The sequence below is a fragment of a genome, unplaced genomic scaffold (genome assembly GCF_019419815.1).
Source record: "Pyrus x bretschneideri cultivar Hongxiangsu unplaced genomic scaffold, Pyrus_bretschneideri_v1 Contig20, whole genome shotgun sequence".
Lineage (NCBI taxonomy): Eukaryota > Viridiplantae > Streptophyta > Magnoliopsida > Rosales > Rosaceae > Pyrus > Pyrus x bretschneideri.
This window is the reverse complement of record NW_025999502.1, coordinates 333,787-355,920: the sequence shown is the minus strand read 5'-3', so window position 1 is coordinate 355,920 and position 22,134 is coordinate 333,787. Positions and strand designations below refer to the sequence as shown.

The 22,134-nt window shown below is 35.6% G+C and overlaps 2 protein-coding genes across 2 annotated transcripts; both read right to left on the bottom strand.

The window, feature by feature from the left end:
- Positions 1–4,781: 4,781 nt before the first annotated feature.
- Positions 4,782–7,780, bottom strand: LOC103931057 (50S ribosomal protein L15). The gene is made up of 4 exons (XM_009340469.3): positions 7,236–7,780; positions 6,249–6,332; positions 6,094–6,183; positions 4,782–5,423 (listed from the first exon to the last, which is right to left on the bottom strand). Exons 1-4 carry the CDS (start codon positions 7,647–7,649, stop codon positions 5,169–5,171), a joined length of 843 nt encoding a protein of 280 aa, XP_009338744.2. The 5' UTR covers positions 7,650–7,780; the 3' UTR covers positions 4,782–5,168.
- A 2,391-nt stretch (positions 7,781–10,171) lies between these two features.
- Positions 10,172–14,437, bottom strand: LOC103931058 (mitochondrial-processing peptidase subunit alpha). The gene is made up of 13 exons (XM_009340471.3): positions 14,280–14,437; positions 13,483–13,716; positions 13,082–13,378; positions 12,562–12,729; positions 12,191–12,358; positions 11,971–12,051; positions 11,761–11,827; positions 11,540–11,637; positions 11,047–11,119; positions 10,887–10,957; positions 10,706–10,755; positions 10,508–10,620; positions 10,172–10,413 (listed from the first exon to the last, which is right to left on the bottom strand). Exons 1-13 carry the CDS (start codon positions 14,313–14,315, stop codon positions 10,361–10,363), a joined length of 1,509 nt encoding a protein of 502 aa, XP_009338746.2. The 5' UTR covers positions 14,316–14,437; the 3' UTR covers positions 10,172–10,360.
- Positions 14,438–22,134: the final 7,697 nt, after the last annotated feature.

The following is a 22,134-nucleotide window of genomic DNA, read 5'->3' as shown; positions in this document are numbered from 1 at the left end:
GCCAAAAAACACCAGAATAGGCGTTGGAAACTGTTGCAGGAAACCAGGTTTGGAAGTCGGGTCGTGAGGTACTCGAGTCTCTATCCGGGTTAGCTGTCCATTTCCCATAATGGTATTGTTCTACTTTCTCACATTGTTGGACTTGCTATTTATAGAAAGTCCACATTCCTATTTGGAACCAACTTACGTTGCTCGTAATTTTTCCATTACAACTCTGTTTCACAAACGGTTTTCGCCTATGTACTCGTGGAATCGACTGCTATTCGAAAACATAAAGTGTGACCCTGAAACGTCTACAGATTTTAAATTATTTACAAAATTCAAACTTTGTAACTAAATAACTAAAATTCTAAAATTAACGAAAATAAAAATAAAAATAAGTTTTGTAAATATGAAATTTGTAATTAAATAGTGAAAACTGGGTGCGGGATTTCACACATTCCTCTTTTATAATGCGATGAAACCCAATCAACTGCAGAATTCGCTTGACGGCGGATCCAACTCCAATTGAAAAAATAGAAGGGATGACAAAGGTTTCGGATTTGGATAAGGTAGGATAAATTGACTATCTCTCATTTCTAATATCTCTATTGAGGCTGTTGATAAACTTACGACTCTAAACATTAGAAATAGGTAATTTAACCCAAAGCGCGGACATCTTTCCATTCTCACTCCCATCACAGACAACGACACAATATGAGACTCATCCTCTCTCCTCCAACTAGAGCATCTTCGTTAGCTTTGGACTTCTAGAAAGCAATATGTTAAAAAACTAGTATTGAGACTAGTCGAGGAAGTTTTTTATTGATGAGGCTACGAAGAAAACGCATTTGTTCAGTGAAAGAAGGCTATATACTAGCTGGGCATTTGGGAGGCACGCCTAGGCACCTGAGGAGTTATCGAGGCACCACCTAGGCATCTAAATTTAAAAAAGAAAAAAAAAAAAAAGCCCAAACACAGAATGATCTTGTTTTGGGTAGGCATTTTTTAAAGCGAATTGTTATTGGCACTCTAAATTTCTCATTTTACACTCCAAACTTTCTATATTTAGAAAGAAAAATACACTTGTGAGGAGTGTAGAATGAGATTTTTAGAGTGCCAATAACACTTCCCTTTATAAAACTCAAACCCTTTTGTCTTCTTCCACCTTTCTTCACAATTTCAAGTCACAAGCTGACAATAAATTTGTAATTTTTAATTTAGGTTTAGGTTTCTAACCTGTATTGGGGTTTATTGAAAAATTAAAATTTTATCCTAATTTATGTTTCTAACTTAGTTTATAGGGAAACTTGATATAAGTCTAATTTTTTTGGTCAATAGTAGGAGTAGTCCAGTTTATTAAAATAAGTCAAATTCCTTAAATTTAAAGGAAAACTAATGAAGATGACTTCAAATCTTTGCATTTTAATAAAAAATCATCTACTAAATTTATTTAATGACAAGTACAAAAGAATAAAAGAAATTTAAAAAAACATAAAAAAACCCAACTTCCCCCCCCCCCCCCACCACCACCACCACCACCACCATACTCCTCTTTTTTCTGTCATTGTCAGCTACATTAAGAGATTTTTTTTTTCTTTTTTTTTTTTGCTTAGAATAAGAAAAAAAATTTCAAATTGAATTACATTCCCTAGATTTTTGTGGTGTTGTTCCCCAATTTATTCTTGTGTTAAAAAAAATTAATAACATAAAAAATAAAATTTTCCGGCACTTACATAATAACACGTAGTTGACCACTTGTGTTATTGGCACAAGAAAAAATTTCTCCAAGATGACATCCAAGTTCAAGAAATTGGATGGAGAGTTACATTTATTATTGTAGGTATGTAAAAATGTGTGGGAAATTTAATTTGGTAATTGAAAACAACTTTTTAAAAATAATTACTAAGAACATAATCTTCTCAAGATTTTGATCTAAATGATCACTTCTGGGTTCATCGTTTTCGGTGCAATTAGTGCTTTTACAAGACCAAAAAGGGTCTAAGTTTCAAACATTTTGAAACTAAACCAAGAATTAGGCACTGTTTATGAAACTAGACCAATAAGTAGACACTATTTATGAAACTTGACCAATAAATAGACTCTATTCATGAAACAAAACCAAGAATTGGGCACTATTTCTAAAACTAAACCAATAGGTGGAAACTGTTTATGAAACTAGACTATACACTATTTATAAAATTTGACCAAGAACTAGACACTATTTATGAAGCCAGACCAAGAAAGTGGACCAATTACTATACACTATTTATAAAACTGGGACCCAATAACTAGGCACTATTTATGAAACATGATCAAGAACTAGGCACTATTTATGAAAGTGGATAAAAAAAACCAGGCACTATTTATAAAACTGGACCAATGAATAGTGTACTAACATTCAGTTTCATAAATAGTGTTCAAATTTCATAAATAACGTTTAGTTTCATAAACAATGTCTGTGATGGACGCACGGGTCCTACGTGTCGGGTTTTTTTTTTTTTTTTATATATATTAAAATTGTGTCATTTTCATTCAAATTTAAGTTCTTTTTTCATTTTTATAAATTTAAGGTTTTTTCATTAAATAAAGTTATAGCATAGTTTTTTATTAAACTTAGTACAAACACTTTTCATGAAAGTTTCCTAAATTTAGTTATTTTATTATCAATAATTATCTCTTCAATGTTAAGATTTATTATAAAACTCAAATTTCTTCATAATTATCTCTTTAATCTTTTTCTTTGTTTTGTTAGTTCTTGTTCTTCCTCTTGCTTTGAACCTCATTTATAAAATTTATTTTTAATTTTTATAATCAATCTATATCACAGGTTAATTGAAAATCTACCTATATGACAGATTTTTTTTTTATTTTATTATAATCAACCTGTCACAGATTAATATGTCTTGCTTGTGGATATATTTTGTTTTTTTTCTACAGGTATCATATCTTGCTTATAGATATAATATACATCCATATATTTGTTACTTTAGAGTAGAATACTCTGCAGATAGATTTATGTTAGTATATTAGTTTTTTTTATAAGATATTAATTAAATTTTTGGAGTTGGAAAATATTAGAAGATTTTAAGTGATTTTTAATATTTTTAGAAAATATAAATGAGTATAAAAGCAATAAAAACATGTAATTTGATACTCTACGCACTCCTAAAAATAATCTATGTTTTTAAACCTGGATCTAAAAGCCTCTAGTTTCTATTAGTTTATTATTATTATTATATATATATATATTATCCATATCTATATTTATCTATATATATATATATATAATGCTAGGAGTCTATATATAAAGCCCGGAGGAAAAAAGGTGAATCATTTTTAAGTTCGAAAGTAACCCTCTTTAATTAAGATTTAAAATATATATATTTTATAAAAAAAATCTAAACTAACAGAATAAAACTACCCTTCTAGTTGGCAGTTTTTTTTCTTTCAATGATACCGATGAAGAAACTACTCACAAAACTACTTGTTTATTTACCGTAATTCTCCCATGTGGTTAATTTGATAAAGGTTAAATATGTGAAAAGATTGCATCTTTATGTGTATGCAGGGGTTTTGGAATGATCTTCTGCAGAAAAATCTGAGTAGGCAATGGCTGGAGTGGAGGGACTCCGTTACGCTGTTTTCGAATTGGGTGATTCTGGTTACCAGAAATTCAATGTATATTGTTTTGTGCCATTTCTTTATTTTCTGCATGATTGTTTTGTGTAGTCTGTTGTATGATTGATGAGTATAAGGTGCTGCTTTTCGACCTGTTAATATAAACGGAATTTATATGCTTGTGACGTTCGAGTTGTGCTTTGCGGTTTTTTAGGGTTTGTGGCAAAGAAGATTGACAGGAGACTTTTGGACCTTGGGCAATCCCCATTGTCCAAAGAGGTTTGGGAGATGATCAGCACCCGTCAGGGTACGGTTATGATTCCTTTATTTCTAAATTAGTTAATGAAATCTTACTATATGTTAAAAAACAAAAAATTCAAAACAAATTCAAAATCCAACAATTACATGATGTGTCATATGACTGCTGGTTGCAACAAATTGGCCCTCAAAACGGGCTAGCTGGATTTACCCCAGCCCAATGGCCATTAGGCTTCTCTTTGGCCCGATGGGTTCCTTTCTCTTTTGATTCAACCCTCCATTGAAGATGGTTTTTTTTCTCATTTCGGACTATAACATAGCTCATAGCCCTATGCCCTGATCCATTGGAGATGACCTAACCTTTTGCTTGCAGACTCTGAAGCAAATAAGCTTCAACTGTTTACGATCTCAATGTGACTCTGGCTTTTTTTCTTTGCCATCATTTTATGTTGCTTGCAAATTATTTGATAACTATTTGTGATTAGTTCTTCTGGTGTTCTTTTGAGACTATCATTTATCCATCCATCTGTTTTCTCTCCTTAGATATTGCAATATCCTCAGCATTATTCAGCAGATTGACATATTTTAGAAGCTCCTTTGGTCCGTTAATAGTTCAGAGGATCTTGCATCTAAAAGCCTGAGCTATGGAGAACTCCGCAGAGACAGTTGTGAGGTTGGTTTATATATAATTCTTTGTTTCCTTAAATAAAATTTATGTCAAACAATAGGACTTGGAAGCTTTTGGTCCAATGGTATTTCTCTTTCCAATGTTATAAGTTCAAATCTTCGAATCCACCATCTTAGTCTGGTGGAACCTCTACCAACTTGGAAAATCCACTATGCGGTATATTGAAAGAGGTTCGAAGTTTGAATCCCCACCCCCTCCCCCAAGTGATAACAAAAACATAATTTACACAAAGACGGATGCATAACTCTTTGCTTCTACTCAAAGAAAAATTGTAAAAATTTAAGCACGATAATTTGCCGAAAATTACTTATAGGCATCATATTGCAACAGCAATTCATGGGCATGGAAACTAAGTTCCCGCTCACAGCCCAAGTAGCAAGCGACACCAACCAAGCAAGAAGTGTAGAACAATTAACTCATAAGACAATGTAAGAAAATCAGCTAATCAAAAGCAATACCGTCACAAAAAGCTTTCCTCGTTCAATCCATCCCGACGGATCATTTTCCTTGCAACTCACTGTTTCTTATGAAGGAGAACAATTTATGCAAAGCACTTTGAAGAAGGAACTGGGTCTAAACGTACAGATATCTGAATACGAACAAACAATTTTTGCTCCTTCGGTCAAGTAGAGGCCACTTCTTTGTCTTCAGTCAAAAAAGGAATTGGTTTCGTTGGGGCTGGCAAGCGGCCAATGCTATCAACTTTATCCTTCTGTTTTGGGGGAGGTCTAGCTGCTTTCGGCAATAACCTGCCTTTCTTTTCAAACCACTCAGGTTTAAGCAATGCTCGAAAGCCCAACTTGTTGTAATACACTCTTCTAACAGACCCACCTGCAGCTTCAACAGCTTCCCTTGCCCTTACGGTGACGCGTGATACCTGCAAACCTCTCTCATAAGTCCATTTTTGAGTTGCATGCAACAAAAAGAGGAATGAAACCCAAAGTCTGACCCATCTGCATTTACTCCATATCCATGTGAATAATAATTGGCGTAAAAAGTATCTGCCACCACTAAATAGTAATGGACTGATAGTTCATTTGTAAACTAATTTCAAAATTCTATGCGGAATTAATTATTGTAATATTTCATAATTCTATACCCTGAAAACATTTCAAGCCATCACTAAATTTCCACTAATGAACATGATCACCATTTTCCAGTCATAGCATGGTTCTGCCTTATCAGAATCAAGTTTGAACAGTTTTTTTATTGATAAAATTTGACAGAGATCAAAGGTTATGTTACTAAACATTACAAAGAACAACGTAAATTACAACGACATCAGCAAACCATTGGACTAGCAGTAATCTTTATATCATATTTAACTGACATCGCCACTCCTTGGTTCAAAATACAAATTGAAGTGGTGAGAGACTCTCATGCCAGTGATGATATCAACATATAATCCAGCTACGAAGAGCACATACACTTTTGAGATAAGGGCAGAAATTTTAAATCTAGAAACAGTGAAGAGGAAGCAAGAAGTACAGGAGTACCCGCATAATGCACAAGTCCATGTCAGGTGGAATGCCCAGATGAATACATACCTCTAGATGAATTGGCCATTGGATCTGTTCAGCACCACGTCCCATCAATCGCACTCCATCTTTAATCTGCTTCCCTATTGCCCCTGTATCCTATTGTAACAATAATCACCCGACTGAACAAAAGTTGATGGAGGAAATAGTGCAATTGACCGTACCTTGAGCGTTTTCATTGTAATCAACTCAGACGAATCAATCTTTCCTGCATTTATAAGTGTAGCAATTTTTCCTAATCCTACAGGCTGCCACAACGACATGTACGCAGATCAGAAAATGATTGGAAATAAAGTTAATATTTAACAGCCCTCAGAAATATAAACAAGGCTTAAATAGATTAAAAGTCCAAAGGAATGATAAAATCAGTTTGCTATGTAACCAAAAATATCAACCGACAAAAATAATCTAAAACAAAAATATCCGGAGCATAATGGTTTTCAAGCATTGAGGAATCCGTACGCATGTATGTATGTACGTATAAAAGTAACTACTACTCAAGCATTGAGGCAAGACATACAATTACACCAAAGGGTACTAACAACAAGTACTTTTCTATTGCAAATATCAAACTTAGAGCATAAGCACTGGAAATTATCAAATGAACGTGCGAGTCATTCGTTGTACCAACAGAGAAACAAGTAGCAACATAACGACAATTAATATTAACTTCAGTACCAGCTAACCATGAGTGCCTATGGAAGTTACTTCCTTACTATCTCTATCAGGAGGGATATAAGCTTCTCGCAGAGTTAAAATAAGACCCCCCGGTGATCTGCATAACTCACGGGATTGCATAAATTTAGTATTTCAGTATTTATTATAGATCTATTGGCTTTCACAAATTTATGTTGTCTGTGTCAGCACACATGCGCACGCATTGTATAGACAGAGTACATGACTAATAAGCAACATATTCCTGTAAATTAAATCAATCTCAATTGAGCGGTTATGTTTATGCATCTGCTACTGCTTCGGAATATAACAACTGGAAGAAACAAAGTATACAAAATTTCCAATAGAAAGGAATTGACCTTGACAGTGGTTAAACTCATTCCACTACATTTCCTTCGTATTCAAGAACTTCGGGGCAACTCGACCAATAGAAATGCGCAATACAAACATAGAAGAAATTAAAGAGGATAGGGTACCTGAAAAGTGAGACTAAATGGGTTGTTAAAGCCACGCTTGGGCAAACGACGGCGCAGCGGAGTCTGACCACCTTCGAAACCCAGCTTCCCGGAGCCTCGAGCCTTCTGACCCTTGTGGCCTCGACCGGCAGTCTTGCCTTTACCAGAGCCAATCCCACGGCCTTTCCTCGTCTTCTGCTTCCTGGGCACCTTGCCTCTCAGATCGTTCAAGCTCAGCAGACTGTAGGCTCGCACTCCCTGAAATCCAAACCCTTTGTCATTGTTAAAGCTAGGGTTAGGGTTTAGGCAGGGGAGGAAATGTAGGGATTGAGATGGGATGGGTGAGTGTGTGGGGAGGGTGAGAGGGGTCTTGGTGCGAATTGAGGAGGTGAAAATGGTGGTGGAGAGAAGGGATGGGAGTCGTCTTCTCAGCATAATTGCGATTTGCAGTTGTAGTATTACTGAATCATTACCAGAGGGATGAGGATTAGTGAAGTGGAGGCAGCAGCGGCGGAGGAGTTGGTTTGTGAAGAAACTGCGAAAAGCTTAAACTGCTCGAAACGTTGTCGTTGCAATGGTTTTGTCGAAAGGCTTTAATAAATTTTTATTTTTTTAGACAAAATCATTTCAATTTAAGAAAAACTAATGAAAATGGTTTGAAAACTTTGAGTTTTAACGATAAAAACAAAATAAAATGTAAAGTGAATAGTACCAGGATTAATTTTTTAGTATAAAAATATGGTTTTTCGTTAAAGTGAACAGTACTGCGAGCTTTTCGTTAAAACTCTCTTCAATTTAACCAAAATAAAAGGGGAGTTCTAACGAAAAGCCCGTGGTACTGTTCACTTTAACGAAAAACCACATTTTTACACTACAAAGTCAATCCTGATACTATTCACTTTACCCTTTATTTTGTCCCTATCATTAAGACTTAAAGTTTTCAAGCCATTTTCATTAGTTTTCCTAAATAAAAGTCATATCATGTTATATGAGTAAACTGCCAATATGCCTCCGGAACTATCACCTAACTTTCGATTTCCCCCTTGAACTTTTTAATTGGAAAATTAAGGATTTAAACTAATTTTTTTTGCTGATTTACCCCTGCTGTTAATTTTTTATTCATTCCATCCAAATTTCTGTTAAATGGAAGCATGTGCATAACAAGTGTGAGTAGTTCGGTCGTTTCATTCTTTAAAATAATTAAAAACCTTAGATTTCTAAAATATAAACCTATGCAAATATGTGTGATTTTGTAGCTTTTGTGTCTAAAGGTCTAGCGAAGTGACGTTTTTGTCTACAAAGGAGAGTTACGTGGTGTGCACATGATCAGAGTTAATATTAATTTGTATGAAATTTATGAAAAACTAACTGTAGGGGGAAAATCGGCTAAAAAATTAGTTGAAGTCCTTATATTGGGCATCTATCCAATCCAACGGCGGAGAATGGCCAGATTAGGAAATTCTGGATTAGAATACCAACAACAAATAAATGAAAAGATAAAAAGCATTTCTTTTTCTTTCACTTTCTTCGTTGATGGTGTTCCCTTTTTTTTTTAGTCAAACGATCGATTTTTGTTAAATTAAATGTTAGATTAACCACCGACGAAATTCGAACTCACACCCTCATTCAAAAAATCAACTCATTTTCATAACTATAGTAAATAGTCACTTGCTCGTTGACAGTGTTCAATTGTTGTAATTTTCTGATGGCAAATTAGAATACAAGCTACAAAGCTTTCGACTTTTGAAGCACGCGCTCTTGTTTTTATTAAATCGGAGCGCATAATAGAATTTGACGGGGTCTCAAATCTTAATAGTGATTCCTCTAGTATTGGTAAAATGAAAAATCACTTTTATCTCTACTTAAGCGTACCTTAAATTGTACGAGTTATCCAATTCATTTCGATCATAACACCAAATAAGCATTAGGATCAAATTAGATCAAATAACCCATTAAACCTACGTGATATGTTTACTTACTTGAATTGTAACAAGCAATGATTCAAAAAAAGGCAACAAGAATTGTGTATTGGATCAAGTTTCAAGTTTTATCCATGTACAAGTGGAACATATAAACTTATAATTTTCTTCTTGTTGTTAGATTGCTTTCAGGAGGTGCAGAACCCCCTGTACACGCACAGGTAACTTAAGCAAATTATCCAACTCAAATGTAACTTCCAAATTCAATCCCTCCTTAATGGATGAGGTTTAAATTTTAATCCTAACCCGTAATTAAATTACTCTTCCTGTTGAGTTGAGAGCAAAAACTTATAAATTGTAGCATTAGTCTCTCAACTTTTATCTAATTAGAGTAATGATCCTTCAACTAAAAATATATTATCATTGATGCCTTAACTCATTAAAACGTGCATTTATGATCATTTTCGTCAACTGCGTTAGAACTTCCGTCATAAGGAATCACGCGAGGCTAGATCAAGGGTTAAATATGGAAAATCAAATTATAACAATGGTCCCTAAACTTTAATTCAACTGGAGAAATGATCCCTCAATTTTAACTCAACTAAAGCAATGGTCTTTCAACTTTAACTCAATTGTAGCAATGATCCTTCAAACATAACTTTTTTTAATAGAATTCTAACGGAATTAACGAAAATAATCATAACTACACATTTTGATTAGTTGAGGGACCAATAGTAATGAATTTTTAGTTAAAAAACCATTGCTACAATTTCCTTATAAACTTAACACCCAAAATTGGATAAGAAAAGAATTAACAAATATTTTTTTTTTTTTGAACAAACTACATTATCTATATTACAAAAGAGAAGAGTGTTTAGCCTCACAATGGGCTAGCAATAACATGGTTCAAATTCACCTTTGACGAAAATCAAACCTAAGACCTCTGACTTATAAGTGAAGAAAAATACCACTAGACCGTAGTATTAAGTAGCTCTTAATTTTAACAAATATTAACATACAAAAAACAAGAAAGGTTTGTCTCTCCCGCAGAGAGGAAAGAAATAATATTGCCAAAACGAATCCTGATCGTACATGAAAGTAATTTGGATCAAATTAATCCTTTCAAAATTTTATTTCGACAAATGCAAACAAAGGCGAATAGCTTGGAAGCCGTGAGTAGCCACGCGATTCAAAAAATTACGGCCAGCGGGCAGCCGAGGCACCCTCTCATTTTGCATGGAACCTGCTGCTAATTGAGTCGTAACCCGGTACATGTACAACTGCCACAAAAACACAACGGTTAATTTCCTCACCCTTGAATCAATGCCAGTAAACATCAACGACGAGATCAGTGTCTAAGAAAGTGGAAATTACCGCTGCCATATGTTGCCAGTGTTAGAGGTGAAGAGATAATCTTCTGCGCAATTGTAGTAATATCTTTCAACGTCACTCCTTCCACTGTCTTCAAGAAGTGCTCCACAGGTTTCCTGCAATGGTAAATAGTAATGTATGTTTTAGCAAGTCACAACAAATACAGCTTACCAAATAGAAACAGAGCAGTTAGTGAATTACCTATCTCCGTATGTCAAAACCTGCCTTCCTATATCCTCTGATGCAATCATCTGCGAAATGGAAAATGAAGACCCATTAAGAATGACCGAACCTCAACAACAAAAATCTTAAATTAAGAACAAACTAGTGCATCAGAGAACCACTGCGGCGTAATCATGCGTGTGCGAGAGAGAGGGCATACTCTAGATTCTAGATTCATTAAAACTGCAGCCTTTGTGGACTCCTTGGCACGTTTGACCTGTACATCCGTAACTGCAAACAAGAAAGGCAGCGATGAGAAACATAAATCAGAAATCGTTCATTCAGAAACAAGACGAAAGTCAGAAATAAAAAGAGCAAACCTTGTCCAGGTGTTGCAATTGTAAGTAATTCCTGTGCTGCTATATCAACTGCTTTCGATGCAAATTCAGAGCCCTACATTCAAAAATTGCAACAAAAGAAATCATTTTCAAATATAAGATTCATGCATTAATTATTTTACAAAATGATCAAGCCAATTGGCGATTCGTATTATTCGATAAAAGGCAGACACAAAACCATCATGATATGTGTTGTTCAACAGAGAAAAACCATCTTCATAAAACTAGCTTAATGAAATTAGTTCCAATGGCCAAAATTGAAATTATAAACTCATGGTAAATGTGCTAGAAAAACAGCATGGGTTGTTCCAACAGAAAATATCAATTGCCAGACTTCAAATTATAATGTGAAAGCAGGTAGATGCCATATCGATAAATCTATCTTCTGTCCTAGTCATACACACCCACATACACAGATACTACCCCAGAAATCAACATTAACTACAATGATAGAGAACTCATGGTTGAGCCTTACAGTGCTAGCATAAATGCCAAACAACCCAGAATCATTGAAGATGCTGTTGAATGCAGAAAAGGATTGGATCTGTGGATACTGATTCAAGACCCGGAGATCTGTTGTCAAACAAACATAATGATCATTATATAAAAATGTAAAAAAAATGTCCAACCAAACAAGAATAATAGTCAAGCACTCTAGCTAATTAGCAACAAACTAGAAGCCTAGATAAAACTCACATAGCCTTGAGTGCATCCCCTTTCCAGGGCCCCCAGCAGAGAAAGAGCCACCACCTCCCATCAGCAACTGCAAATACACAATTGTTATCGTCACCCATCTATACATGACATTTGAGTCTTTATTATGATGACGTATCAATAAGTAATAACCAGATGATTCTACAAATATCTGTAATAATATGTTAAAGATTCCAAGAGTAAATGTGGAACCTGGAGAACTGTCAAAAGGACGGCTTGCTTCTCTTGCCGCCAGCCACCGGGAACCTCAAATGCTAGAGCTATGTGTGTTTCCTGGATGATGAGTATAGCAGATAGCATGTTAGAAACAAAACTAAATAATTTATGTGACAATTTCCTACATTTGGGTATCAGACAATGAGGAAGTATGAAGGAAAGGAGAAACAACTCTTGAATGGACAGAAATACGAACCGGTGTATCAGCTTGATAACGGAACTCTCCTCCAACATATTTGGATAGTGGCTCCTCATAGCGAGGCACACTCGGTAGGTCAGAGAGAAGTGGTTCTGCAATGGATACAATCTCCTGATGATCAACCCCAGATGCTGCAAGAACTATACGAGGAGCAGTATAATTTTCCTGAGATTCCCACGTCAGCAACCAGTCAGTAGTCACATCAGATCAGACATTTATAGGAAATAAGGATAGAACAATGTTATAAAAAAGTAAACAAGAAAACCAAGTTATTTGAATAAATAACAACTACACTGCATGCAGTATTGAATTTTGGGTAAGGGATAGTTCGCAAGAGTACACAGTATTAATAGGTTTCAAGATCTTACAGCAATGAACTGCTCCAAGATGCTGCCATTCAATCTGTTCAGTGATGATTCAGAAGCCAAAAGAGGATTAGCCAATGCACCAGAATAACCAGCAGAATGAATCGCCTCCAAGAGTAAGCCCTGCGGATTCTTAGAAAGTTCTCCAATCTCTGCCCGCACCTTATTGAGCTGTATAAAAATCAAGTGTACTGAAATAAGAACGACTGAACAACTAATGAAATTGACAACAAATCGTCAAGACTTTTCCTCTTTGAATCCTTCCTAATTCAAACAAACTTCTCTCCTCAAGTGCCCAAACTAATTCTCAGAAGAGGAATATGTCAAAAAGTTCTGTTGTTTTTTTACAAATTGGAAATACAAAATTAAACACAAGACAACCTTCTACCACCCCAACTCCTCCGATCTTATAAATACCATAACTAACTATAAGTGGTATATAAATGCAACAGAATTTGTCCAATGAATCCCAAAAAGGATGTCTAATAACTTTGACAGAATATTTAAGGACTAGAAATTTTACCTCTTCATTGACTTCCCATTCCAAGAAGGCAGGGTTCCTCACAGAGTCAACAAGTAGTTCCACCATCTGGGGAACATAGGTCTTGATAGCATCAAAAGTATATCCCATTTGCTCCCTAGAGGCACTGGCTCCTATGTGACCACCGATTGCTTCCACTTCTCTCACAATGCGTAAGTGGCTCCGGTTGGTTGTACTCTTAAAAGCCAATCGTTCTAACAAGTGTGAGGCACCACTGGATACTGGTGTCTCATATATGGAACCAGAATCCACATATATTCCAATGGACGCTGCAGCACTCTGAATACTCAACACAAAAAGAGCCAAAATTAATCCACAAGATTGAAAGTAAAATGAGAAAGCTGTACAAGAAAAGAAAAGTTTAGCTACATTGTATTACATACCGTTGAAGTTTCTGAAGCTATTTTGACACCATTAGAAAGAGTTGTAATCTGCGTCTTGCTTGGTTCAACATAATCAGGTACTGGAGGAGGAAGGTTAACACCTGGGAGTTGGGTTTCCAACGGAGGAAGAGCACTTGAGCTCTCCCCCGTCAGCCAGCTAAAGAGACCCCCAGATGATGGCTTCGATACAGCTGCACTTGTTGCAAACCGGGTGGCCCCCAAAGTTCCACGGCCCTACTCGGACATATTCACATCACGGAACAGTCAATGACATGTAAAAAATCAAGAACAATGACATTTCGCATCCAGCAACTATCCTAAATTGCTCCTCACAAATTTCAATCAGAAACTCTAATTCTACGATATTCATCAATCATGTTACAAATACACAATATCATCATCCCTAACACAAACCAAATAATAGAAACTCCAATCCCTTTAAATTTTCTCAAATAAATAGATAAGTATATCGATTGGAATTAGATTTCTCATTTAACTAGGAAAACTACACATAATTTACGAAGACCATAAACTAATTTCCAATTTATTTCTCCAATTAAAAATAAAAATCCTCACTTGCCGCTCCAAATGAAATCTAATCAGATTAAAATGCTATACATCCGCATCAATCAATAAAACAATACCCAAAATTGGTCAAACAATCGTTAAAAATTCCAGAAAATGAAAACCCAGAAAGGATAAACGCAGATCTCACAACACGAATTCCATTCGGTTTACAATGCATAGGAAACGGAGCAGAAAGTTAGGGTTTTGGGAGAAGAGAGATTGCGACTGACCTTGAGGGACCTGAGTCGGGAGGCTGCTTTGTACATGGCGATGGAAGCTCAAGATTGATTGCAGCCCTAGAAAACCGATTGGGGACTTTTGCAGCCTCTGTTCCTCTTTAAAGGTTTGAGCTTTTTCTGAGAGAACAACAGAGAGAGAGAGAGAGAGAGAGTGGCTGTTGAAATAAAAAAGAAATGCAGTTTCGGAGACATGAACTTGGATACAGTTAGTGTTGGGCTTCATTTACTGGGCCAGTAAAGGCCCAAGAAGAAGGATTTTGTGACGAGAGTATGTTGGACCAAACCCTTGTTGTGGGGGTTTATTTTGGGTCAACTCTCTTTGGAGTTCGGCCATTATAGATCCTCCCAACTTTTGTGATGTCCAATTGATTTTGATCAAGTCCGGGTATGAATTAATCAGGATGGTGTTATCCACACACATTTTTCTTATCCTTCATAAACTTATTTTAATTTTCGACCGTCAGATCGAATGAATTCTAAAACATCAAAAAACAAAAATTAACAAAGAGTGTACATAAGGTAAAAATTGGTGTATAAATAGCACCACCCTTAATCAATATACATAAAGAGAACGTTTACGAACAAGGAATAGAAACATATATCATTTTCGTTGCGCTTATTGACAACCAAAAGATAAATAAGTAAGTTGGTTTTCACATTGATTTTGATATGACGTACCCCAAAATCAAGCATGGGATAATTGGATAGTTGATTATCTCAATTCTCATGCGCATTCATTCTCATACTGATCTATGACCTCTCTAATACCAAGTAAGTAAACATGCTACAATAATGTGTTGACATTATTATCACCAATGAGGCAAGTTATTGGTGCATTTTCAACAATCTCAATGTCATGCACCTTTGTTTGTCAACCCGTCTATATATTTGGCATAAAAATTTAAAAGTGCTTATGAGTTGTACAAGTGCTTTCTAGAGAAGTCATTGGAAAAAAGATTTTCACCCCTTCTCGGACCTTGTTTCTTCTGCCTGACACAAAACCCAAAACTAAAGTTCCCTTTGACGTCGGCTTAACATTTTCTGGGGTTGATGGCAACCCCTCTGATTTGCAATTTCTTAGCTCTTGTCATTGTTATAAGCGAGCGTCTCATATTTGTATGATGTGCCCATTTTGTGGTTTTTTTCTTGTTTCTATTCTTCCCCCACCTTTTTCACTTAGTCTTGCTTTCTTTTACCTCTCAAATCTCATGCCATATATTTTTCAATTTATGCTTCCTCTCTGCCTCAAATTGCAGCTAGTGCTCATCCCTACCATTACCACCACATTTGTGGACTTTGAATCTACAGTGGTCAGTCAAGTGGATTAAAGGTCATTTTCAACCGTTTCTCTAATCGATTGAGAATTACACGGGTTGGCTTGAGTACAAAGTCTAACCCCATTCTCAATAGGTCTCTTGTCGAGGTTTGTTCTTTGCCTCTTCCATGGTTGCTAATGGCGGCAACGGTTCTTGTGACATAGGAATAGTAGGGTTCCTAAAGTTTGTTCTTTTGTTTTGTGGCTATATTTCATTTGTGCGTAACTTTGTAATTGGACCTTTTTATGTACCCTTGTTTATGATAATGGATTAAAATGGTTTTAGGATCCTAGTAAATGTATAAAACCCACTACATAGATAATCTATATAAATAAAATGTATTTAGTTCATAACTTTTGAAATAAGGTCATACAACTTTGCTCCCATTTATGTATCAGAATTCAGACATATATTAAAATACTTTCACAATACTTTATAAGTTCATAACTTTTGGAATAAAGTAGTACCTCTTGGCTCTCAGTTATGTACATTTGGACCTGTTCATGGATCGGCTACTTATTCGTTGTCGACCACTGAAGAATTCTTGGGATGGCTACCAAATTAATCATCTTGCAATAACGTAGTGGCTTTTCCAATTTCGAGATTTTTTTTCGTATGTCCACACCTGCACGTATATTGAATTAGTGCTCATCATAATCACAACAATTTGACCCTCATTAGTGATCAAACCAACAAATTGTACCTGAAAGGCATAACCAAACCCTCTGCAGCCCTATTCGGATCTTTGCCTCATCTTACTTCCCATCGGTTATTCCTCTTCATCCTCCTCATCTCTTTCCACATCACCATCCCCTCTTCCTATCCTTTTCATAGCAGCAGTAAAATAGAGGTTGTCCTGTAGTTGTTTGAATGATATCACACTTTATGAATAAGTGTTGAACATATCCATGTCCTCTACGAGGTCCAAGTACTCTAGGTTCATACCCACATTGCTTCTCGCCCCTACCAACATACCCTCGGCGAAGTAAACCAACCTCATCTTTAACGCATCATCCTCATCCTCGCACTATTTAAATGCCGTTTCAAACTTGACACATGTCACTAAAACCTTTTTCATAGACTTCTTGGGGGCGGTCTTCACTTTACCTTTGCCCTTCACAACCTTACCCTTACCCTTGCTACTCTCTCCAACAAAACCAAACTTTTGAGGAAAATACTTAGTCAACACCCAAATGTTGGAAGGCTCAACCTCTAGATCATAGGATTCATCATAATGAAGCCCCGTAATGAGGCAAAAGTCCTTATTCGTGAACCAGGTGACCTCACAACCTATTAAATATGTGAGTCCCTTTAGGTCATTCACCCCCTAATTTTCCACTTTATGGATTGACAATTCATGCACCAGCTGCCTATTAAAGGCTAACTGGTCGACATTTTCTAAGTGTCCAAAGCATGAAGCCCTAAATTCGGCAAGTTGTGCATCATTAAACTTGTGACGCAAAACTCCTAAGACATGACTAGCTTTAGAAAGGTTGTTAACCCTTCCTCTATAAGATTCTTCATGTTTTGTTGCGAGTTCAACCCCCTGATTTGCCATCTCCTTTACACATAACAATACAACCATTCATCGCAACCAAATTGAACAACATATACCTTGATAACAACCAAATACAATAATGTTTATCATTGACACAACATGTCAACAAGTTCTCTTATCTACACATCTACTTGGCACAACCTGTCAACGAATTCTCATAGTTATACATCTACTATGAACTTACTTTCATGAGTTAAGAAATACCAATTGAATTCATAAAATTAGCAAATAATCATCGACAAAAATCATTCCAAAGTGAACAATATAAATTCAACAAAACAAACTGAAGCACATATATCTTGTACGCAACATGTCAACCACAATTCATAAACTTACTGAAATTGGTACCAGGTGGAATATCCTATAATTTAAAATTCAATATATGCTTGATTGACTAGTTAGAGTCACCAGTCAACTTAGATCAGATTTGTTAGTTTAGCAAAATCGAGAATAAACAATTATATCTGGTTTACTAACATAACTCTAGTTAACAAGGGATCAGTTCAGTGTACTTTTAAAATTTATTAAACTTTGTTGACAACACTTATCTATTTGCAAACCCTAGAGTCAATGTGTAACATGCAAAATTAACAAGATATGTGAGCAAGAATAACAATAATCAACACAATGAGTTTTTTGGCCCAAAAAACCCACTACTGGGTTAAAACACCGTGGACTTACCATTGAGTCTAATCCACTAGTGTAAACAAAGGCTTATAAAAAGATCCATACAAAGCTCAATTCCTAGAACCCTATCTATAGAGCAGCTTTACCTTTGTGCAACCGTGCTTACATGAAATCAACTCCTATGGTCTTCACGAAGTGGCAGCTCCTCTTAAGCTCATCACCTTGTGACACCAAGAACTAACACAACCAATGCAAATGATGTGACAATGATGGCTATGTAAATATGGATTCAATGACCAGTCAGTTTCTTTAGTCAAACATTTGAAGGAGGAAACTGATGTGAATCCTAAAAACAGGTTTATATAAGGACTTGAAACTTAATGCAAGACCATGATGTTGGAAATGTCCCTAAAACCAATCATATGATGATACTTTACGGACATTTCACATGTTAAACCTAATCTAGTTTAATATAAAGGGCAAATATTATTGTTTTAAGCCGTCTCATATAAATGTTATATGCTTATACAATAAGTCCAAGGAATATGCAATTGGGAGAATGTGATCTAAAGAAGTTAGATTCATGAAACCATTCTTTTTCGTATACATATCCTAAACGTTCTTGATCATAGGATTGCTGATTAGGCATTGACAGTCTATTAAGATCAATAAGTGTTATGTCTTCTCTTAGGGAGAGTGATTGGTCTCAAGTCATTGGTGTGACTGACACCAAGACAATCATGTAGGTGCTCAATAGAGAATGAGTCCACTGAACACGATCAGTAAGGAGTTCTCATACTTATGTCACATGAGAACTCATGGTTACGATAATGTAAAGTAGTCATTTGACTTGAGGCATCATAGTTATCTTGTGGTTAGGTTCTTGATCTTTGACTATGTCAAAGTCACTCCGTCAGAGGGTGTCCACAGCATAATTGGGGTTAAGTCACTTAGCCATGGAGGCAAATGAATGCACAACAAGGGATCTCTAACCTTCAAACCGTTTGAAAGTGAATACTCTATGATATGATTAAGAATCTCTGGCCATAGTATGAATGAGATTTACGAAGTCGTTCCAAATCACATTCAAGGTAATCATATAAGTAAATGAATCTCATTGGATAGTAGGCATGAATAAACTATCAAATCAAAAAATGTGGTCAAGAGTATTGTATGAGAGAATGAATAGGTTCTCCACCTCTTCTGATTAGCTTGGGTAGCCATGACATACTACTAGGTGTCACTTATAGCCAAAAGTCATTAGGGTTCTCTTTTGAGAAAATTGGAGAGAACACATGCTCTCCTTTTCTCTCTAAGAGGCCGGCCACCCTAGAGGAACTTAGCTAGCAATCTTCCTTTCCTCTAGTTTACTCATCTTTTCATCAATGCTTTCCTTGGTGTGGAGACTTAGAGGTTCTCTATTTTGGGAATTTGGAGAATCTATTATACCATCATTATCCAAGAAATCCCTGGAGCTAAGAAGTAAGGAATGAAGGCCCTATCTCTTGGGTGATTAGCCTTTACTTATGCAAAGAGGAATCAACAAAGGTGTAATATTTCTCAACTCACTTTGTTCTTAAGTTGAGTCTTGGTTCACCATAACTACTAGGCTTTGAATTTCATGGGTAAAGTTTTGTTTTTGAGTGCATACAAGCATGATTCCGCCTTTTAATTGTTAATTGCATGCATAGATGTTGCTCAAATGAACTTGTTTTCACAAATATTTCCTTCAAGTGGTATCAGAGCCTAGGTCTAGTAGTTGGTGAATCCTTTTGGGTTTTGTATTTTCATAGTTTATGATTTGAATGTTGTAATTGTTACAAGCTTTATTCTTGCTTCTTTGAATGTAAATTTTGTTAGAAAATTTGCCATCTCAAATGTTGTAGATGTAGTTTATATGAGCATGAATTTTGGAGCTAAAATTTGGTGCCATGTTTATGGGGAAATTCGGCCAAATCCAAAAGGTGGATTTTTGGGTTCATGTTTATCTTGTTAAAAGTATTTTAAAGTGACATTAGGAACCCCAAGTACTCTAGTATGGTAATATGTTATTTTCCCCTTAAGTTTGAGAGTTTTTGGGTGTCTTTGGGTGAAACATGTTCATGGAGCTTTTATGGGTTTTCATGGATGTTCTTCATTGTTCTTGTTATGTTCTTGCCAAGAACAAAATGTTCGTTGTTTTCATTCAAAAGGTGTTTGGTTGTTTATTTGTTTTTGTTAGTGATGGATGGTATGAATTTTTCAAACTTCACCTATACCTTTTAAACTATTCACACTATACCAATCACTTACAACTTTCAATCACCCTTCAAACCACAAATCCTCTCACTCTCACCTACCAAAACAGGCCACCCCTATAATGGGGGTACTTTTGGGGCTTTTATGCAATTACATAAAGTTTTGATACTTTTGTGTATTTGTACTTTGACCCAAAAGTTTACGTTTTTGCGTAAAGGCCCAAAATCACTAAAGGACAAATTGTTTTGCTCCTTTAATGAAGTTTTTGTTTTTGTTGAAAACTTTGGGTTCTAGTTGTAATTACATGAAGTAGTAGACTTTTGTGTTTTTACAAAGTGACCTCAAAAGTTTGTGTTTTGCAATATAGCCCAATGGTTGAGGTTATTGCTTTTTGGCCCAAATTAGTTGAGAACAAAATAGTTTTGTATCTTTAAATGAGAATTGGATTTTCATTTCATTTAGCTCCATCTAAATCAGTTCTATGGATACAAAAACCAAATGACAATGTTGCATTCAAGCTTAATTAGTTAAAGCGTTAATTAATTAAAGAAATGGTGATTATGAACCTAAGCCTACAAGAATTAAGCTATGTGAAAGGCCGTCTCTCAAATTTGTTTGAACCATGGGAATGTGTAGATTAGATTTTGGTTGTAATTGATATGATCAAATGTTGTAAAAGAGCGTAAGCTCTTCTTTACTTTAAAGTAATTTGTTTTGATCAAATGTTGTAAAAGAGTATAAGCTCTTCTTTACTTTGACGTACTGATTTTCTTCTTTTATTTGATATGCATGAAATTGGAGTGGTTGCGTCCAACACCCAATAGGAAAACACGCCTTAATATGATTAAATGCATAACTAAAATCAATCACCATCCCTAGACCGAGATCCAACACTAGGCTTGTGTTGGATTGAATCAAAGGTTCATAGTCATCCTAAGGCCCTAAGGCAACTACATCAATGAATGCAAAGCTTATGTTAGTAGTACCATATACTCTTGCTTTAAAAACCGTTTTACAAGCATAGTGGGAGTATCATATACTACTAAATCAAACACATGGACCAATAGTTGTGATAGGACCAAATTGTTTTAATGTGATTAAAATACATGCTTATATGTGATGTGACCTAAAAACCCTCAACCAAACCATTATTAAGTTGATAAGTGTGAGAGTGATTTGAACACTCTTTTGTAGCCTTCCACTGTGGTAGGCTCCAATTGTTTCTGAGACATCATTCTCTAGAGGCCAAACCAGATGGGTAATTACAAAAGTTGTGAATGGCTAAAACGTTATCCTTTCATCATTATTGTCGTTAGCCACTATGATATTCTTCTGAAGTGGGCTTGGTAATGGTGAGTCTTCCATACCTTACTAAGAGTTTTTTCCAAAACTCTCGAATTCCTATGGAATTTGCCAAAAATAGTGGGTGGTGCTATTTGATTTAAAGACCCAGATCAAATGGCTTAAAATCAATCAATTTATATTCGTTATGTATTTATTTACCGATATATTTGCATACGCTATCCAAAACTTGACAAAGAAAAGTCGAAGGCTTTAGTTTCCGGACTTGGTGCCACAATCCCATAGATTGTCTTGAATGGATTGTATATGTACCTAAGTAGTCTCATCCTCACAATCTTCCTATTGATAATGTCTCATTGGAATAACATGTTAGATAAGTCTATCATAAAAGAGGACAACACTTTTAGTGTCATAATTCTTCCATTACAACTCTTGAAAGTTTGTAATTATGTTTAGAACATAATGGTTGATTGACAAAAATAGTTCATCAACATGGACTTATGATGATTTTGAATCATTGATTGCTAAAGTGTTAAACCACTTCAGGAGGCGGAAACTAGCCAAGGACTTCACCTTTGAGTCTCTATTCGAATGGTTCACTAAGTTTATTGTAAATTATATAGTGAACAATAACCGCACTCTCTCCAAATCATTTGATGTGTATAACACAATTGAAATAAGTTTTAAGAGAGATAGTGGGAGTTTAAGGACTATGACTATTGTAGTCCAGGGAGCAGTCAAATGAAGAAAGCGAAATAACTCCAAGGGAACAAACTTTCTTTATGAAAGGATGGACATTGGAAGG

Bases quoted from the DNA above. Each gene is read 5' to 3' on its own strand.
- LOC103931057 (XM_009340469.3), bottom strand. From the start codon at position 7,649: ATGCTGAGAAGACGACTCCCATCCCTTCTCTCCACCACCATTTTCACC. The intron at 6,333-7,235 runs GTACCCTATCCT...TCGTTGTGGCAG, and splicing joins CATTTAGTCTCACTTTTCAG to CCTGTAGGATTAGGAAAAAT. The intron at 6,184-6,248 runs GTACGGTCAATT...TTGTTACAATAG, and splicing joins TTACAATGAAAACGCTCAAG to GATACAGGGGCAATAGGGAA.
- LOC103931058 (XM_009340471.3), bottom strand. From the start codon at position 14,315: ATGTACAAAGCAGCCTCCCGACTCAGGTCCCTCAAG. The intron at 11,828-11,970 runs GTTCCACATTTA...GTGTATTTGCAG, and splicing joins TCCTTTTGACAGTTCTCCAG to TTGCTGATGGGAGGTGGTGG. The intron at 10,414-10,507 runs GTAATTTCCACT...TTTTTGTGGCAG, and splicing joins ACTGGCAACATATGGCAGCG to TTGTACATGTACCGGGTTAC.